General features: G+C 43.8%; 2 protein-coding genes across 2 annotated transcripts; both read left to right on the forward strand.

Moving 5' to 3' along the window:
• Window positions 1–4,921: 4,921 nt before the first annotated feature.
• On the forward strand, window positions 4,922–5,588 carry LOC139450097 (perlucin-like). The gene has a single exon (XM_071231741.1). It carries the CDS (start codon window positions 4,996–4,998, stop codon window positions 5,485–5,487), a length of 492 nt encoding a protein of 163 aa, XP_071087842.1. The 5' UTR covers window positions 4,922–4,995; the 3' UTR covers window positions 5,488–5,588.
• Window positions 5,589–10,094: 4,506 nt separating this feature from the next.
• Window positions 10,095–21,458, forward strand: LOC139451113 (uncharacterized). The gene is made up of 7 exons (XM_071232913.1): window positions 10,095–10,286; window positions 11,803–12,118; window positions 12,310–12,462; window positions 14,773–14,939; window positions 17,674–17,800; window positions 20,305–20,502; window positions 21,131–21,458. The coding sequence occupies exons 1-7, from the start codon at window positions 10,095–10,097 to the stop codon at window positions 21,385–21,387; spliced, it is 1,410 nt and encodes a 469-aa protein (XP_071089014.1). The 3' UTR covers window positions 21,388–21,458.
• The last annotated feature ends 597 nt before the right edge of the window (window positions 21,459–22,055 follow it).

The raw sequence follows: 22,055 nt of genomic DNA on the forward strand, positions 1-22,055 counted from the left end.
CTTGTAGTTGCAAAATGAATGACGTCTCATGTTTTTTTTTATGAATGAAAAAAGTAGTCCCGGTGTGACAGAGGTCACGGTTATCCAATCAAAACGAATAAAACAAGGTCAACCTTGTACGACACACGTGTGACGTGCGGATTTGCATAGAATACTAAACGAGCTCCCGTATAACACCAATTTTATGAAACGAGTGAATAGTTCTGGTATCTGACGAGCGAAAGCGAGTTTAATAATTTATTTATTACTTGCCATTTATAAAGTCTCTAAGGGTTGTTTGGACAAGGAATATGCATGAATTTCGCTAAATGCCCAGTGCATGGGGATACACGTGAGCAGAAAGGGAATTCCCTCGCATGTAATATTAAGATTCCCCGACATTCCGTGGTTATAAAAATAGTCCGCTTCGTTGGGCTGACTGACTGACTGATATAGAAGATTCAACGTGCGCTTTCCGACTGTAGCGTATTTCGCACACGGTTCGTTGGGCGCGGCTTAATTGTTTAAATTGAGAAATGAATGCAATAACACGTGACCAATTCAGCTAATCAGAATGCAGGAATTTCAAACTTTAATTATTACACAATGTGTAATACAACTACAGAGATTACTACACGAGTGTCTGTCAGATACCATTTATCTTACAATGAGTTGTTTCAAAACGTATCCTACCAGTGAAAGCGAGTTAGATATGTTTTAAAACAACGAGTTGTAAGATAAAATGGTATCTGACAGACACTCGTGTAGTAAACTGTTTTTTTACATACCCTAAAATAGCACCAATTTAGGATCGAATCGATGCATATTTCGTCTATTCTCATCTTAGCGGCGCATTAACACATAACAGAACGTTTATGAATGAGTGACGTCACTCGGCCTACTGTTTTCAGCTCATACCTAGTGTGACCCTCCACCAAAAAGGTTTCAGCCGTATCTGTGCATAATCAATGCCATAACGATAATGCAAACTAGATAACATCAAAGAATATTTATAAAACCATGAAGTTGCAACGCAGATGTAGAAGAATCTACGTCTCACAAGTGAAACAAATTTAAAAGTGTGACGTCATTAGTATCGTTCTGACATGTGCTGGTGCCGCTCATTCAATTTGAATACAGTCGTTGTCATCGGAGGATTGTTTGGATTTCTTTGCATATGGGGGACCAGCACTTGTGTAAAAGTTAATGTTAAATGTGCCCCGATAGACTGGAGCCGAAAATATTGAGGAGAGTTTGTCATTGAGTGTAGACCGTGTACTTAAATGTGACATTGCGGAGGCTACGTTCACTGTCAAAGGGGGACTACTCTTCGTTGCCACAGCCTGCTTGCCGACACCTCCGCTAAAGATGTTACTGATGTTTCGGTGTTGTGAGGATGAAATGTGACTGTAGTTGTTGACACTACGCATGTTACGATGATCGGAAATTTGCATAATATGCGTGGGAGGAATATTTTCATCAGACAGTTTTTGGACAAGGATTTTTCTTGCTGAATGGTTAGCGAGTTTCCTGTTTTGGAAGCCGGCATTTTGGGACATTCGTCAAGCCTCGGAGTCTTTCCACTTGTATCAACTAGTGTTGATATATTTCATATCAAAAGGCACTCGGGTGAGACTCTCTCTCTCTCTCTCTCTCTCTCTCTCTCTCTCTCTCTAAAAGGCGCTAAGGAAGTTTTGTATAACGGCATCCTGGAAGTCAGTGAATCAATGGAGTACAACGCTATCTTTGCGACTGACGAACTGAGGTATTGCTCATCTGACGATGTAGTTATATAGATGGCGGGTACACAAGAGTGTTCTTGTACTAAATGAAATAATGTAACTATGCACACACAAAATGTTGACCTAAGAATTCAACAAACTGACTTTCATTTTCTGTCACAGGCTCCCCCCCCCCCCCCCCCCCCCCCCCACCACTCCCTCCACGTCCATCCACACAAAGTGAAAGTCAATTCCCCTACCCCTTTCTACTTTTCTACATTTATCACCTGTATATAGGATATGCTGCATTATATAAATACAAGTTTATACTACTGTCTCATAACTCGGATTGGAGTGGGTCATCTTTGTTGCTGTGAATTTTAATTTATGTGTGTATATATACTCTCTCAAAAAAGAAACGCATATAAGAATTTTAACTACATATTTCTTTTTATTTTGATACACTGTGGACAAGTTCGAAGAAATTTTACACAGGAAATGTCAAGGTATCACTGTTGAATAAGACATCGGAAAAAGTCAGTTCATGAATCACACATCGACGTTTGATGGCGCTGAAGTCAGTACCTCGTATGACCACCATTGGCGTTCAGAACTGCGCGACATCGTCTCGGCATAGAACGAATTAGTCTCTGAATTTGATGTTGCTGCAATGTAGCCCACTCTGCCTGTAGTGCATGTGCTAGTTGCTGGAGTGTCTGGGGCTGTGGGTTATGCTGTCGCACCCGTCTGTCCAGGGCATCCCAAAGATGTTCTATCGGGTTTAAGTCTGGTGATCTGGAGGGCCAGGGCAGCACATTGATGTTCTCATTCTGGAGGAAGGCCCTCGTGACACGTGCCGTATGAGGTCTGGCGTTATCCTGATGGAATAGCTCCCTCTGGCGGTTGATAATGGGAAGGAGGTGTGGACGAAGGACTTGATCGCAGTAGCGTTGCGCTGTCAGGTTGCCTTGGATCAACACCAACTCACTTCTTCCAGTGTAGGATATGGCTCCCCACATCATCACGCTGCCCCTGCCGAATCTGTCCACCTGGGGGACACAGGCGTCGGCAAAACGTTCATGACGTCGTCTGTACACCCGCATTCTTCCATCGCATCGTTCCAACAGAAATCTCGATTCATCGCTGAACCAGATTCGACGCCAATTCACCAAATTCCAGGCATGAACATTTGTACACCATTGAACGCGATGACGTCGATGCTGCTGAGAGCATAACGGGGCCAAAGTAGGGTCTTCTTGCTCTTAAACCTGCCTCTCGTAGTCTGTTCCTGACAGTCTGTGCAGATATCCTTCTCAATCCGGGTATTTGCCTAGCGGTAGTGGTCGCTGTAGCTGTTCGCTGACGCAGGTGATGTACCCGGATGTACCTATCTTGCGCCGCAGTCCTGACTCGAGGACGTCCACTTCTAGGCTATCTTCCACCGAGTACTGCTACCGATATCTCTCCCAGAGACGAGAAATCGTGCTTTGATGAACATTCATTCGACGGGCAACTGTAAGTTGAGATTGTCCTGCTTCCAGGAGACCTATGGCGATGTGACGATTGGCGCAGCTCAGTCTTGGCATTTTGCAGTCTTCACAAACTTCCAAATAAAGTGGATGAAAAAAGACGGAGATCTATCTTTTATACCCATCCATGACACGATGTGATCCCCGAGTTTCCCGCGCATTGCACGTGCAATTCGTGTTCTGTGGCATTAAATGCGTCTATCGAAAATCATGCTTTAACATACGGGTTTTTCATGCGGGATGCGTTTGAATCTGACATTTTCAGACAAAAAACACCAGAGAAATCATAAAAAACAAATATTTTTGAATATCCCACCCTGTACCAATACATTACCATTTTCGTTATGCGTTTCTTTTTTGAGAGAGTATATAATTACATTTTCGTTGTGGTCATTGTAATCCCTGCATTCTGATTAGCGGAATTGGTGACTTTAATTACTTTAATTTCACAATGAATGTAAAACATTAAGCCACTCCCACCCAAGCGGACTACTTTTATTACTACGGAATGTCGGGGGAATTCCCCTTCTGCTCACGTGTATCGTCATGCACAGGACATTTAGCGAAATTCATGCATAGTCATTGTTTGCGACTGTCGGCTGAGAAGGAATGAAACAGCAAACGTGCAGGATCACTCGCCTGTTTGTTTCCGTTCACCTGGGTTCCACAGATTTAATGTCTCCAGGTTTCATTTCTCAACCGCATTTTTCTGTGTCCTCCTGTTCTCAGGGAACAGATGTTTGAATCTGGCGGTAACTGAACTCATTTGAAACAACCGCCTTCTCCCGGACATATTTGAAACGGTTCGTTAAATGTCTGATTGTTGCAGTTTTTTCTAGCCTTTTGCCTTGATTGACAGGTACTATGAACTTTGTTTTACTCTCCATTGATTGGCTACTGACTTTATGGGCGTGTCAAGGTATGTGCATAAATTAAACAATCACCTGATTCATGTCAAGCCACAGTATGTATTTCTACACCTGGAATGTTTATCTATCGCGTCATTTTTGTCTGCTGTTATATACGTCTATTGTAGATAACACATTTATTATCGTTACCGAATTTAATTATAAGGATTGACTGTGGGGTTTTTTTCAGCTCATTGAGATGTGAATCGAAAAACCGATGTGCAATCTTTTGTAAGAATCCCCTACGCGGATTCATACAGTTGGACATCAATTATTTCGATTCATACCTCAATGAACTGGACAAAAATCCGGTCAACCCTTAAGTGAAACCCACGAGGCGAGATGTTAATATAATATCTGTGTGTCTGTGTGTCTGTGAGCCTACTCCTTGAGAGAACAAACTGGAAACAGTTTTGTTGAATGCTTGCACTGTTCTTTTGTAACGCTGACATAGTTCAGAGGGTTTAACCTTGAGCAAAGAGTCAACTGTAGTTTACACGACCTGACACAGATTGTCCCACATGGTCTGTTTGTTACATGACAGCAGGGAAGTATAAACCTAAGACAAACCATACATTACTTTCTGTAAATAACAATTGGATATTCAACGGAAATAAAATAAAGAACAGTTTCTTACAGTTAACATGTGTTTGAGAAATGTTTATGTGAAATGTGTATGTTGGTTAGGTCACAGAGTTTATCAGATTCTTACAGCGAGCCAAACAAAAGCTGAGCTGCACCTTTTTCAAAGGGGCCCAGTTTTTCGATAAGATAAGTATATGAATTGCTGAACAGACTTTACCTTGGCACTACAGCATTTGCCGACCTCACAACTGTCTACGTCTTGTATTTAGTAGGATGTTCCCTCTAAACCTGCTGGTCTTGCTGTGTACAGTGGCTGGGTCTATTGCAGAATGTCCGTCTGGCTTTTTACGCCATGATGACTCCTGTTATGCACTTATTCTCATCAAAGCAAGCTGGGCAGAGGCTGCCGTGTATTGTCAAGCTGTCGGTGCCCATCTGGCGTATGTGGAAACAACATCAGAACAGACGTTCCTCGAGGGGTTCCTGCACACATCATCGTCAAGTCTGAGTACCGGGTATGTGTGGTTGGGGGCCCTGGACTACCTCGTGAAGGGGGACTGGCAGTGGGGATTCAAGGGAGGCAAAGTTGGGCAGAAATGGTGGTCAGCGGGGTCGCCATCGTACACAACCAAAAATGGCGAAAGCCAGGCTTGTCTGACCATGACGAGAAGTCTCGGGTTCAAGTGGAATGATGATTTCTGTGATGTTCGTCACAATTTCGTCTGTGAAATAGAGGCTGCTGGATCTGAAAGTCTTGTTGGATAAATGTTCATCAAAGGTGACAATCTATTTCATAGACTTCTAAAGTATGTGTTTATTGACTCATGATTCATTTTGAACATGTGTAAAATAAATTAAGTGATATACATTTGTAAAAGATTCCACTGATATAACCATGCACACTGGGCAGATATGCTTGTAGGCGACTTGGTTGATCGACAGATGACCGGACGGGATGGATGTAGCTTGATTATTTATCGACGACATGTTACCGGAATAACACTAACTGCAGTGTAAAACACAATCAACACATAGTGTTTCGAGGTTGGCTTGGAGGGGGGATCCACCAGGTGTGGCTCAGATGAAGTGTACACATTCACAACTGTCTGAGTTTCTCAGAGGTGTTACCAGAATCTACATATCACACATCAAAGCCGTCGCTGCCCCAAAACATGCTACACTTTGATGTCGTTAGCCTGACAATTAACGATGGAGCAATGCGGTTGATGTTGCAGGAATGTCTGTCAGCTGTCATGGCACACATGACACGTTCACGTGTCACCACTATTTCCTGCCCCTAGAGCCACTGAATCATAACAAATATGGTCTCCACTGATTGGTTTATATTAATTTTATTAACAGACATAAAATGGAAGCAACATCCTTTTCTAGACGACATATTCTGGATCATAGTACGCCCTCGTTTGTTTCTCGGCAACCATCTCACTAACTACGCCTAACTACGAATGATGTAACAAACACCCATAACAGTTTGCATCCATTAAAGTGCTCCACGTTCATTATCTCTCGCTCGTTAGAATATACGTCATTTTAAAGCTTTTTTGTTGAGCGATTTGTAACTATGGGTGAGTCTTGGATTGCCATGATCAGACAGAGACTCAATATCTAATGTCACTCCTCTGACGAAGGCAAAGTCTGTTCCAACTGGATCTCCTGGTATTCCAAAGAAATTATACTGGTGGCTACCTCAAGGAAGGTCTGAACATGAACGGACAATAACATGCTAACCTGCTAAGTCAACAGCATGAATATATCACGGCTAAACGTCATGGAAAACTTTCTCAAAGTGAATTGTTCCATCAGGACAATGCACCTGTGCACAAATCTGTACACAAAGTCAGCGACCTAAACCACTCATCCACTGAGGCTTCCACATTGTCCCGGACGGGACTCAGCCCCCAAAAGTAGGAGAATTTGTACTTTAATAAGAAAGTGTTATCCCAAATATAACATTTGTTACATTTGACCACTTTACAAATGGCATTGTGTATTCATAGAGTGGATTGTACGATCCAGACTATACCATGAGCATGTGCTTGTTTATGAGCCACTATCAAATAGTGATGATACAAGTGATGATAAAAATGATGATGCCAGGCGTTTGCAAAATCCGGTGGAACCAATCATTGGCACCCGTCACAAACACGTGTAAAGAAAAGTCAGTTATTCAGCTAAAACAAAATACAAGCCAAAATAGGGAATTGCATCAAACATCCCTTTTGTCACTAATGCGTCACATTCTGTTTCGAAAGTCAGTCAGTGCACTCACGAATGTCCTGAATTATCACAGTCGAATGTCTTGAATGAAACAGTGTTGGAAAGAGGCAAAGCCGGTCTACTCTAGACAAGTAGATAAGTCATAAGTCGAAGAAGGCTTTCAATCAAACCCGTCTTGCTCTTTTATAATGAACAGCCAATCTTCTAGAAACTGCTACATCGTGGCACAAAGGCTTGTAACCACTACCGAGGCTCGAGATTTTATGATCGTTGCGTAGTTCTGACATTATTAAACATCAGAAATAAACTTACAATCTATACATGACAATATGGAGACTTAAATTCTGAGAAATAAGAGCAGACAGCTTTTAACAGACACAGTCTTGTATCCAATCCTCTTTGGAAAGGATTTCAGGATTAGAGTCACATCGATGTGCTTGAAATAAGAGATACAATCAATGAAGCAGTATATGGTAGATTCTGTAACCTTCTTATGTTTGATGCTCTGATCTGGAGAGCTCCATGTCACGATGTCATGTCAAAAGTCTTCATCTCCCACATTTGCAAATTGCAATACAAAGGCAGCCATCACGCCCAGGCAGTAAAACCTGGATAACTCGTTCTTCATTTCTGGATATATCTTTTCATTACAATCTTTATTGGCACCATGGCCTGTTATCAACACTCCGTTTATATGAAGTACGACGAACTCGACATATTTCTTTGTTTGTTCGTTGTTAAACGCCACACTCAGCAATATTCCAACTATATGACGGCGGTCTGTAAATAATCGAGTCTGGACCAGACAATCCAGTCATTGACATCATCATCATTGATCTACGCAATTGAGATAAAATGACATGCATCAACTAAGCCAGCAGCCTGACCACCCAATCCCGTTAGCCGTCTCTAACAACAAGCATAGTCTACCCCGGATCTTCACGGTCCGATATATTTAAGATGGTCCCGAACTTGTGCCATAAATACAGTAGGGTTTGATCCAATGCATTTCATACTGTCGCTCTGAAACAATGAGCAAATGTCCTGTTTAAGTACTGTACCACCTCCGCACTTTGATGAAGTGCTACAGTTGCAATCAGCCCAGATACGTCACGTACGATAAGTCAGTTACTTCTGTGACAGGCGATACCAGTTAAATCATCTGGATAGTAGTGTCATTAAAAGAGATATATTGAATCAAGTGACGTTAAATAGTCATACGATGTACATATCAACACCAATATAAAAGTAATATGTATATATGTGCGCGGATGCATATCAAAATCGTTGTATGCCGAACTCTAGCTGTGACGTCACAGTGGAGAGGCGAATGCTTTTTTTGGTGTCTCCCTACTTTCCCAACATTGGTAGTGTATAACAACATCGGGAATAAGCGATGGGTGTTGCCCACGATATCTTTAGGTGTCTTAATAGTGGGCTTAGGTCAGATTGTTGTAGAAGTGATATAAGTCTAATATAACTTGTTTAGTACTAGTGCATTAATTTTATTACCAATGATTTAGAACATATAGATTACATAGATAACGTATATAATACATACAATTTCTTATTCCTGGATGACGCAATTTTCGGTGTAGACTTGTTCTGTTATGAAGAAGTCTAGGATTTTGTTGATGTTAGGGCGAGGACTGCCCGTGATGTGTGGTCAGTTTGTTGTGCCAGCCTCAACAGGGTTAGTTGTTTTTGGGCCAACAGTGTCGTGGTGGTTCTGTGTACTGCGGCCATGGTTGTCCTCTACCCAGTAGACGGTGACGTAGTCGACAAGCCTCAACACTCGGACGTCGTCAAGGGGAGCCTCAACTTATGCATTGAGCCACACGTCTTCGAGGTCGGCGACAGGAACCAGTGGCAAGGCGTTAGCTCTTCTGATCAGGATGTTGATGTTGTCGTCTCTGGTACAGTCAACTTGAAGGTCAAACTGCTCAGCACTGCGCCACTGCCCGTAATGGAGGAAACAGACTTTCAAAGTACAAGCAGCAAAAACTCTTCTGCAGGAATTCAGTGCAGCTGATTCAAAGTTAGTGCAGGCTGTGGTTGGTTCTAGGTTAATGTTCATGTCGGCAGACTTCTGTTTCCAGATTTGAGTTTGTGGCAAAGACATCATCGTCTGAATGGATCAGGAAGTTGTCTTTGGAAACAGTGTTTGTGTTACATATCAGGCAGGTTGATGTCAGTGCGTTGTTTCGATGGAAGTGGAACATCTTTCCCTACGGATCTGTAGAGGGCAGAACCGAGACTAGTTTCCGGAATACGAGTAGGTTTTTAACGCTTTTTATTGACGTTAGAATTGTTATTCTTCAAGATACTGTATAATATGCTTTATAAATGATCTAATCCCATATGTAGACTGTACATCTCCTGTAGTGGAACTCGGTTGACCCAAATCATATATCACATTGCTTGTGGAACTTCTAGAGCTCTGGGTGCCAAGTCAACGAAATCACCGCCATTATCTATGTAGAGATATACACACTGGGCGCGCCAGAATCCTTGAGCGATCGAATCCCAGGTTCACCCTGGTTTTGGACATTAGCTAATCGGAACCGTACCTTGGTAGAACCTGCTGTGCAGTGTCCTCAGTCAAGTACTTTACGGACAAATTCGTTATCAAGTTGTGTTCAGATATATAATATTTTAACATATTCTGAAACAGCAACTCACATTGTGTCCAGTTATCGTCACCAATCAGCACCACTGATTTGTTGTGTTTGTTTGTTTGTTGTTTAACGTTGAACTCAGCAATATTCCAGCTGTCTAACGGTGGTCTGAAAAATAATCGAGTCCGGGCCAGACAATCCAGTGATTGACACCATGAGCTTTGATCTAAGCAATTGAGATACGATTACATGCATCAACCAAGAGCTGTCCGCCCTATCCCGTTAGTCGCCTCTTTCGAAAAGCATGAGTTGCTGAAGACCAGTTCTAACCCGAATCTTCACAGGGCGCTGCTGTTCGTAGTTAGACACAGTTGTGCACATGCAGGTTACAGTGCAGACGTCCTATGTGTCGGACGTATATGACACTATCAGTTACGTGATATCACCGTGAGCTAGTTAATAGTTGTCACAAACAATCTGCATCTCAGATAACACAATACAGAGGACGCCATCAAGATGGCGTGGCTGGTTTTGGCAACAACGACACTGCTTCTGTCGTCCTCTCTCGCCGTGTTCGAGCCTGGCTGCAGCTTCATGAACAACCAATGTGTCTACAACGTCAAACTGGGACATGAGGGTAAATGTGATGCCCATGGAACAGCGACCACTACCGGAGGAGGGACCAACACCTGCTGTAATGGCGTACAGGTGGGGCTGCTTGTCTGTGGGCTAGTCATAATGATGTGTTTCTGCAGAGAGGAGCATTCGCTTTAAAAGCTCTTGTTGAGAGTATTTCGGATAACTGATTGTCCTCTTCATAAGCGATAGAAACCAACATGAGACGGCCACTTCCAGCTAAAACGACGTCGAGTACATCAAAGTTTACCCATATATAGCTAAGTTAATCCTCATCATGTTATCGTTTCACCGAAAAAAAAATTGTCAACTGGTAAAACAAGCGCGTGACCTAGTCAACTAATCATTGACAATCAACTGATTCGGGAGATTCGTAAAAATTGGAAACACGAATTATACACCTTCTGTGACGTCATCTGTTGTCCTGCACATGGTTTTCTGCTTTCAGCATGTACTTGGAATCAAGTTGAAAGCCAGGAGCGAATATATACTGACGGAAATAAGTAACTGTGCTTCGTTCAAAGCGGTGTAAATGTTATATTATTGAAAGTAACATACTATTTGGTCAGCCGATTAATGTTTCATCACACTTATGTTTTTAGTTAAAAGTCAATTTGACTTCTGTCGCTAATCATTATGACAAATATGATCAGTCAGTTGGATTCATGAATGGTTAATTTAACTTATACTTGGGAATAATCAGTTTGACTAATTGCCAAGTCAAATTGGCTTTCAGGGTCGTCTTTTTCTGGACAATCAATTTGACTTATTCTCATTTTCTTTCGGTGTTACAGTAGGAGTGTATCTCTATATTCCAGATCTTTAATCTCAATCCCTGTGTTTTACTACGTCTCCTGAACTATACTCATAAAAAAAGAAACGTTTGATTGGTATAAATATCTAAACAAAAACCATTTATGCCAGGAAGCGATACTGAGTGCAAGGAAAAAGATGTTCTTGCCAATCTAAATACATTTGAAGGTACACACAGTTTACCGACATGCCACGTCGGGGGGATATGTCATCTTCGGATGACTCTTGTTGTGTTCAGTTATTCGTCAATATTGTACCAAGTTCGTTGTAAATACTGGTAGTATATGTGTTATGCAAGTGCCTGTGAATCTGATTTGCACATCTAATTTCAATATATGTTATACATCTCATCCATATTTGACTTATAGCCAGATGAAATGCACTTTATTAAACATGTATACATTAAAACATGCTTAAAGGTGTTTAAATTCTAAACATGCTTGGATTATGGGGATGTTGTGTTTAGGTGGTGCTGTGTTTAGGCTATGCTCATTTCATGTGTTCAGACCCTAAACATGTTTAGACACGTTCCCAAACATGACTTGTATGTGTTAAAAAATTTAACACATTTTTACAATGCGATTTAATTGGTGATTAATTAAACAAGTGATATTTACCAATCTTTAGAATCTTCGTGCAATCTACCAGGTAGGGTAGTAAATTCATTGTTTACTAACCTTCCGGCTGCTGTGACTAATTAAGTTAGTCGAATTCACTAGGTTTTTTTTCTCAATGCCGTTCGTCACACATGTAAAAAAGACTTCGATTGTTCCAGGGCAATATGAACAATCTACAGGGCGTGGTTGACGGACTCGTCAAGCAGATGCATGATGTTCAGCAGAAACTTGGAATTAGCCAATCATCGTCTGTCCTACTGAACAGAACAACCAATGAGAGGGACCAGCTACTGCAAGCACTAGAAAACAAAGCGGCTGAACTGAACAGCTCGCAAGCGAACCTGGCGCACCTTGTACAGCAATCGGCCAATTTAATCCAGAACTTTAAGGAGGAAATCGCCAATCTGACCCGAGACCTTAATAACTGTAGAGGCGTCCTTGGTCTCCAAACAAGCAATGTCAGCCAGTCCACAGGTTGCTCAATAGTCTTTGCCATTTTAGTACTTAATACAATGAAAACGTGACCGTACGACTATAGGCCATAATGGATAAAATATTACGCCATCTGACTTTGGCATCTATCTTTTGGAATTGGAATGTGTCTTTTTCAACTGTAATTAATTTCAAAGCGAATTGACACACATGTATTATTTACTGTATTTCAGCGCCAGGTGACTACACCATGTCATTGTGCACTTTCGAGAATGACACTTGCGGATACATTGATCTATATTCTAAGAACCATTGGCAGATTGGACGAAGTGCAGTGGCAAGTTCTTCTGGCCCTCGGGAGGATCACACAACCGGCGCTGTAAAAGGTTATGCAGTTATACTGACGGCAGTGTGCCAGGTATCCTCCAACACAAGTCATGTTGTGAAGAGTTTAGGGCCAAAGTAGAAACCTTGTAGCCTTCAAACGTATACTCTGCAAATAAAAAGAAACGCAAAAGTGGTTTTCGATGAATATTAATCAGCAGATGGTTATTGATTGTTAATAGTTGGCACATATGATTTTCTTTAACCAAGGATCCATATGGAACACGTGGAACGGTAAATTTTCAAGGTGAATGTCATCTGTTCTCAATATATTGTACGTCCATCATTGTCGTCCCATAGGAGCAATCAGATCCCGAATTGTAGCCTGGGGAATGTTCATCAACTCTGCCTGCAGTGCTTCTGCCAACTGTGCCAGGTTCTGTGTTTGTTGCTGACGTGCTCGCAGTCGTTGATCCAGTGCATCCCATAAATGTTCATTTGCGTTCAAATCTGGAGACCTTGAGGGCCATGGCAGGACCTGGATGTTGTTATTCCTGAAAAAAAGACTGTTGTCAGTCTAAAGAAAGGGTCGGGCATTGTCTTGTTGGAAAAAGACTGATGTCAGTCTAGCCATGTGAGGTCGGGCGTTGTCTTGTTGGAAAAATACTGTTGTCAGTCTAGCCGTGTGAAGTCGGGCGTTGTCTCGTTGGAAAAAGTCTGTTGTCAGTCTAGCAGTGTGAGGTCGGGCGTTGTCTTGTTGGAAAAAGACGTTCGCTTGTTGGTAATGGGAAGGACGTGTGGCCGAAATATTTCATCCGAGTAACGTTGTGCCGTTAAATTCCCCCAAACTTGCACCAAGTCTGTCCTACCAGTGTAGGAGATGGCCGCCTACATCATCACGCTGCCACCAACAAATTTGTCCACTTTCTGTGTGCAGTTTCGTGCATAACGTTCCCCGCGACGCATGGAAACACGACGTCTACCAATCACACATCGAAGCATAAAACATGACTCGTCACTGAGCCAAACTTGTCTCCGTCGGAGTTGAGCCATACTTTATGACCTTGACACCATTGACCTCTCAGCCGACGATGCAGGTCCGTCAATATGACACCTCGAACTGGTTGTCGAGCGTGAATAGCTTCAGTGCGTAAACGGTAATCTGTCCTGTGTCCTAGCAGTGGTACGTGGTCGACCGGATCAGGGAAGGTCACGTGTTGTCCCGTGTGTCTGATAACGGTTTCACAGTCTTGTAAGTTGCTTGGCGTGACGTGGAAAAACCTGACTACATCTGAAGATGATTTTCCTGTTTGCTGTCGGACGATGTCGTTGTTGCGTTGGGCTTCCGTCAGTCGTGGCACGCTTCTGCTGTTCACTTGCTGTAAGATTGTGATGACATGCAAATAAAAACCCAACGTTTCTATAGACCAACAAGTGATGTTGCACCTGCATGTCATCAGGTGTGTTTCAGTGCCAGGCTCTCACGTGGTTGTGTTTTTGCGATTTTTCGATCTTTTGTCCAAATTTCTGCAGTACCTCCTTCTCTCCGCACAAATCAATCCTAATCCATGCAGAATTGACCAATTCATATTTGGTCTTAATGTTGTATTGATGTCAGCAACACTCTGTCAGATATTTACGATTTTCCTCCTTTTGCGTTACTTTTTTTTACAGAGTATATTACCCCGAGAAGATCCGGGTTAGAACTGGACTTCAGCATCTCATGCTTGTCGTAGGAAACGACTAAAGGAATCGGTTTGACAGACTCGCTGGCTTGCTTGGTGCAGTTATGGTATAACGAGATCGATGCTCATGAAACAAACAAACAAACAGTTGTGTGAACCTTGAGTTCGCCTTCAGCTGTGCTATGAGCACAACACCGTTTGTGGAAAGGTTCCTACATTTAATCTATATTTAGCTTGCCGAAATAAGTAATGAAATCCACGGATGTATAACCAACTTAAATTAATGATAACCTTATGTTAATTCCTTTGTTTTATAGATCCACCATTACCTGTAAATCAGAATTGTGGAAAATAGGTTCCAACTTAAAACGTTTTATCACCACCGGAAGTAAAAATCGCGCTTCAGTAAACAAATCCAGACAAGATATTGATCCACGACATAACTATTTACAGCTTTAACTTAACTTTCTGATTCCATGTTCTACAGTGGAATTTGCCTAACACAAATTCCTTCTAAATCAGACACTTTCTTCACAAGAATTTGTATAAGTAGCTTAAGGCTATATAGATCACGTACGGCGACATTTGAATGGTACAGCGAAATGTACAGGTCGGGTTCCGTTAGTGTGTTTGTCGAAGTCTCATTCCTTAAATACAGAAATATTCGTTTATTGTGTCACCTTACAGGAAGCTACATGTACATTGATCCGAAGTCAGGAGATTACGATTACAACAAACGGAACAGAACATTCTACCTCGCCTCCCCTGACTTCCGCCCCGCCCCCGCCTACTGTGTCAGGTTCTGGTACAACATGTACGGGGCAGACACCAGATCTCTCCTGGTCTACGCCAAGGTTGGTAGATAATGTACTGGGCAGACACCAGATCTCTCCTGGTCTACGCCAAGGTTGGTAGATAATGGACTGGGCAGACACCAGATCTCTCCAGGTATACGCCAAGGTTGGTAGATAATGTACTGGGCAGACACCAGATCTCTCCTGGTCTACGCCAGGGTTGGTAGATAATGTACTGGGCAGACACCAGATCTCTCCAGGTGTACGCCAAGGGTGGTAGATAATGTACTGGGCAGACATCAGATCTCTCCAGGTGTACGCCAAGGGTGGTAGATACTGTACGGGGCAGACACCAGATCTCTCCAGGTGTACGTCAAGGTTGGTACAACATGTACAGGGTAGACACCAGATCTCTCCAGATGTACGTCAAGGTTGGTACAACACGTATAGGGCAGACACCAGATCTCTCCGGGTGCACGTCAAGGTTGGTAGATAATGTATGGGGCAGACACCAGATCTCTCCAGGTGTACGTCAAGGTTGGTAAAACATGTATGGGGTAGACATCAGATCTCTCCGGGTGTACGTCAAGGTTGGTACAACATGTATAGGGCAGACACCAGATCTCTCCGGGTGTACGTCAAGGTTGGTACAACATGTACTGGGCAGGCACCAGATCTCTCCTGGTCTACGCCAAGGTTGGTAGATAATGTACTGGGCAGACATCAGATCTCTCCAGGTCTACGCCAAGGTTGGAAGATAATGTACTGGGCAGACACCAGATCTCTCCAGGTCTACGCCAAGGTTGGTAGATAATGTACTGGGCAGACATCAGATCTCTCCAGGTCTACGCCAAGGTTGGAAGATAATGTACTGGGCAGACACCAGATCTCTCCAGGTCTACGCCAAGGTTGGTAGATAATGTACCGGGCAGACACCAGATCTCTCCAGGTGTACGCCAAGGGTGGTAGATAATGTACGGGGTAGACACCAGATCTCTCCAGGTGTACGTCAAGGTTGGTACAACATGTACAGGGCAGACACCAGATCTCTCCAGGTGTACGTCAAGGTTGGTACAACATGTATGGGGTAGACATCAGATCTCTCCGGGTGTACGTCAAGGTTGGTACAACATGTATAGGGCAGACACCAGATCTCTCCAGGTGTACGTCAAGGTTGTTACAACATGTACTGGGCAGACACCAGATCTCTCCAGGTGTACGTCAAAGTTGGTACAACATGTATGGGGTAGACATCAGATCTCTCCGGGTGTACGTCAAGGTTGGTACAACATGTATAGGGCAGATACCAGATCTCTCCAGGTGTACGCCAAGGTTGGTAGATAATGTACTGGGCAGACACCAGATCTCTCCAGGTCTACGCCAAGGTTGGTAGATAATGTACTGGGTAGACACCAGATCTCTCCAGGTGTACGTCAAGAATGGTAGATAATGTACGGGGCAGACACCAGATCTCTACAGGTGTACGTCAAGGTTGGTACAACATGTATAGGGCAGACACCAGATCTCTCCAGGTGTACGTCAAGGTTGGTACAACATGTATAGGGCAGACACCAGATCTCTCCAGGTGTACGTCAAGGTTGGTACAACATGTATAGGGCAGACACTAGATCTCTCCGGGTGTAAGTCAAGGTTGGTAGATAATGTACTGGGCAGACACCAGATCTCTCCAGGTGTACGTCAAGGTTGGTAGATACTGTACTGGGCAGACATCAGATCTCTCCAGGTGTACGTCAAGGTTGGTAGATAATGTATAGGGCAGACACCAGATCTCTCCAGGTGTACGTCAAGGTTGGTAGATAATGTATAGGGCAGACACCAGATCTCTCCAGGTGTACGTCAAGGTTGGTAGATAATGTATAGGGCAGACACCAGATCTCTCCAGGTGTACGTCAAGGTTGGTACAACATGTATAGGGCAGACACCAGATCTCTCCAGGTGTACGTCAAGGTTGGTACAACATGTACTGGGTAGACACCAGATCTCTCCAGGTGTACGTCAAGGTTGGTACAACATGTACTGGGTAGACACCAGATCTCTCCAGGTGTACGTCAAGGCATTGACACTACACTACTGAACAACAAGGCATTGACGCTACCCTAATGAACAAGGCATTGAGTGAGTGAGTAAGTTGGGTTCAACGCCGCTTTTAACAGTATTCCAGTTATATCACGACGTGTCAGCTTAATGTGGGAGGAAAGCCCGAAATGATGCAGGTCTAAGACGTTTACCACTTCGATGAAACCCACGAGCACGGGCATGGTGCTGACAAACCTGGAAACATAATTGAGGCGAACCGGGATTCGAACCCACAATCATGGGTTTCTGGCGTGCCCAAGGGACGCAACTCTGCACAGCGAATTGCGGCGCCTTAGACGACTAAGCCACCCGTGCCCCTAACAAGGCATTGACGTTTCCCTACTGAACAACAAAGCATTGACGCTACCCTATTGAACAACAAGGCATTGATGTTCCCCTACTGAACAACAAGGCACTGACGTTCCCCTACTGAACAACAAGGCACTGACGTTCCCATACTGAACAACAAGGCACTGACGTTCCCCTACTGAGCAACAAAGCACTGACGTTCCCCTACTGAACAACAAAGCACTGACGATCCCCTACTGAACAACAAGGCACTGACGTTCCCCCACTGAACAACAAACAATTGACCTTCCCTTACTGAACGACAACGCATTGACGCCACAACGATCTAACGTGTATTTCACGTTTTAGATTTTTGTGCAGTGAACGTTAATCTCCTGTTATGTTCCAGGTGGTGTTTGCAGCAATGACTGATGCCTACATGGTCAGATGGTCATTTCGCCCATTCTACCAGTCACGCAACACACGAGAAAACATAGCGATCGACGATGTATACGTGTACAACACAACGTGCAAACGTAGGTTCACATTACACAAGCGCTACAAACACCGCGGCTAGTCATCGACACACGCTACATTCACCGTCACATCGTCACTGACACACACTTCATTGTTCCGTGTCGACTTTCAAGTTGTGAACACAAGTTAACCCAGAAATCTATACATACAAGTATACAGTGTGAAACCATCAAAAAACAAAGAAATGGTATACATTGAATATTTATATTATACCAACAAAAATTACTGCAAAGTAATTACTAGGGCAGTACACAATATATCAGAAGTACAAAATGGCAGTAGAAAATATATAGCAGCGGTAATAGCAAAAATATCAGTGATAATAATATTCACCACCGACTCTTTACTGAGCTGATGCATTTACTACCAACTGTTCACTGAGACGCTACATTCACCACCGTCTGTTCACTGAGACGCTACATTCACCACCGACTGTTCACTGAGACGCTACATTCACCACCGACTGTTCACTGCGACGCTACATTCACCACCGACTGTTCACTGCGACGCTACATTCACCATTGACTGTTACCTGAGACGCTACATTCACCACCGACTGTTCACTGAGACGCTACATTCACCACCGACTGTTCACTGCGACGCTACATTCACCACCGACTGTTACCTGAGACGCTACATTCACCACCGTCTGTTCACTGAGACGCTACATTCACCACCGACTGTTCACTGCGACGCTACATTCACCACCGACTGTTCACTGAGACACTACATTCACAATCGACTGTTCACTGAGACGCTACATTCACCACCGACTGTTCACTGAGACGCTACATTCACCACCGTCTGTTCACTGAGACACTACATTCACAATCGACTGTTCACTGAGACGCTACATTCACCACCGACTGTTCACTGAGACGCTACATTCACCACCGTCTGTTCACTGAGACGCTACATTCACCACTGTCTGTTCACTGCGACGCTACATTCACCACCGGCTGTTTACTGAGACGCTACATTCACCACCGACTGTTACCTGAGACGCTACATTCACCACCGACTGTTCACTGAGACGCTACATTCACCACCGACTGTTCACTGAGACGCTACATTCACCATTGACTGTTACCTGAGACACTACATTCACCACCGAGTGTTCACTGAGACGCTACATTCAACACCGAGTGTTTACTGAGACACTACATTCACCACCGAGTGTTCACTTAGACACTACATTCACCACCGAGTGTTCACTTAGACACTACATTCACCATTGACTGTTCACTGAGACGCTAAGTTCACCACCGAGTGTTTACTGAGACGCTACATTCACCACCGACTGTTACCTGAGACGCTACATTCACCATTGACTGTTACCTGAGACGCTACATTCACCACCGACTGTTACCTGAGACGCTACATTCACCATTGACTGTTACCTGAGACGCTACATTCACCATTGACTGTTACCTGAGACGCTACATTCACCACCGACTGTTCACTGAGACGCTACATTCACCACCGACTGTTACCTGAGACGCTACATTCACCACCGACTGTTCACTGAGACGCTACATTCACCACCGTCTGTTCACTGACACATGCTACATTCACCACCGACTGTTCACTGAGACGCTACATTCACCACCGACTGTTCACTGAGACGCTACATTCACCATCGACTGTTCACTGAGACGCTACATTCACCACCGACTGTTACCTGAGACGCTACATTCACCACCGACTGTTACCTGAGACGCTACATTCATCACCGACTGTTACCTGAGACGCTACATTCACCACCGACTTTTCACTGAGACGCTACATTCACCACCGACTGTTCATTGAGACGCTACATTCACCACCGAGCGTTCACTGAGACGCTACATTCACCACCGAGTGTTTACTGAGACGCTACATTCACCACCCCTAGTCACTGACACATGCTACATTCACCACCGACTGTTCACTGAGACGCTACATTCACCACCGAGTGTTCACTGAGACGCTTCATTCACCACCGACTGTTACCTGAGACGCTACATTCACCACCGACTGTTACCTGAGACGCTACATTCACCAAAGACTGTTACCTGAGACGCTACATTCACCACCGACTATCCTCACGTCACTGACATACGGTATATTCACCGTACCCTCTTCACTGTTAAAGGTCGATTTACCGCTCCCTAGTCACTGTCACACTGTTCGTGTCCTCCGTGTGTTTGCCCATTGTGATCGTTCCCGTTACCGAACAGACTCACTTCCTACAGCAGCTCCCCGTACATCATGTAAATCACACTTGGTGGGTTGTACGTCCGCCAGACACGTTGTACCGTTGTGGAAGTCGAACCCAGGTCTTCAGGGCAACGAGTTAACGCGCTAACTGCCTCGCTTCACAGCTGCCCCCGACTGTGTGGATGTTTAAGGACACACAACGGGAGACATGAACCCTATAGTGAGCCTCGTGTTGTAAGCACCCGTCGTTACTGTTGCAGACTAATAACCGGCTTCTGTTGTCACTACCCCCACTGTTGTCAAGATATTCCCACCTGTCCACCGGAAGCAGTAACACGCAAGGGAGCTAACTCTTCCTCGTGCTACACTTTCCACACAACTCCTAAACCCTGGTACAAAAGTGCTGAGGCCTGCCGGCAAGAGGGCGCCACCTCACACCTGGTGGCGATCACATCTAAGGAAGAGCAGGACTTCATTGTGAGCAGCATCGAACAAAGTGGTGGTACGTTCAGGTTGCGCATGCTCACGTAGACGCTCACTGTAACTTTTCGGGAAGTGTCTGTCCGGTGAACGAGCTGCAGTTAGTGAGATGCACAGTTTCACCACTAAGTCAAACAGGTCCACTTGACGCGAATATTTCTTCTGTATTAGCTTTGTGTGCTATTTTTAACTCGTCAGATATTTTGTAAGTCTTCCAAATGTGCAGAGGGAAAGAGACAGTGGGAGAGAGAGTGAGCGAGTATGGTTTTATGCCGCTTTTAGCAATATTCCAGCAATATCACGGCGGGGGACACCAGATATGGGCTTCAAATATTGTACCCATGTCGGTAATCGAACCCAGGTCTTCGGCGTGACAAGCGAACGCTACCCGTCAGCCCCGAGAGATGCAGGTCTAAGACGTTTACCACTTCGGTGAAACCCACGAGCACGGGTATGGTGCTGACAAACCTAGAAACATAATCGGGGCGAACCGGGATTCGAAACCACAATCATAGGTTTCTGGCGTGCCCAAGGGACGCAACTCTGCACAGCGAATCACGGCGCCTTAGACGACTGGGCAATGTCTACCATGACATAGCGTGTTATTTGTTTGCGCGATGCGTTACTTCACAACCATTCTTTGTTCTTAGTGTTGAATGCAGCTGGTAGCAATGGCTGGTACACAACCGGAAATGACGGAAGATCCGAGGGCCATTTTGATTGGACAGACACCGGCACTCCCTACCAGAGTGCGTACAGCGACTGGCATCAGGGACAGCCCAACAACGTTGCCAACGACCAGGACTGTCTACTGCTTCAATACGCTAACGCCAACTACGAGTGGGGAGACGTCGGATGCGACGAGGCCCACCCCTATATCTGTGAAGTAGAACTGCCTGTAGTTTAAGGCAACACAGTTAATGTACCAGTATATCTACATTGTAATTACTCAGACACAATGTAACAGTATGTCTACATTGCAATTACTCGGACATATTGTAACAGTATGTCTAAATTGTAATTACTCGGACATAATGTAACAGTATATCTACATTATAATTACTCGGACATATTGCAACAGTATATCTACATTGTAATTACTCGGACATAATGTAACAGTATGTCTACATTGTAATTACTCTGACATAATGTAACAGTATATCTACATTGTAATTACTCTGACATAATGTAACAGTATATCTACATTGTAATTACTCGGACATAATGTAACACTATATCTTCATTGTAATTACTCGGACGTAATGTAACAGTATATCTACATTGTAATTACTCGGACATAATGTAACAGTATATCTTCATTGTAATTACTCTGACATAATGTAACAGTATATCTACATTGCAATTAGTCGGACATAATGTAATAGTATATCTACATTGTAATTACTCGGACATAATCTTACTGTATATCTACATTTTAATTACTCGGACATACTGTAATAGTATGTCTACACTGCAATTACTCGGACATAATGTAACAGTATATCTTCATTGTAATTACTCGGACATAATGTAACAGTATATCTTCATTGTAATTACTCGGACATAATGGGTAGG

This window comes from Haliotis cracherodii, unplaced genomic scaffold (assembly GCF_022045235.1).
Source record: "Haliotis cracherodii isolate W230 unplaced genomic scaffold, xgHalCrac1.p SCAF_8, whole genome shotgun sequence".
Classification (NCBI taxonomy): Eukaryota; Metazoa; Mollusca; class Gastropoda; order Lepetellida; family Haliotidae; genus Haliotis; species Haliotis cracherodii.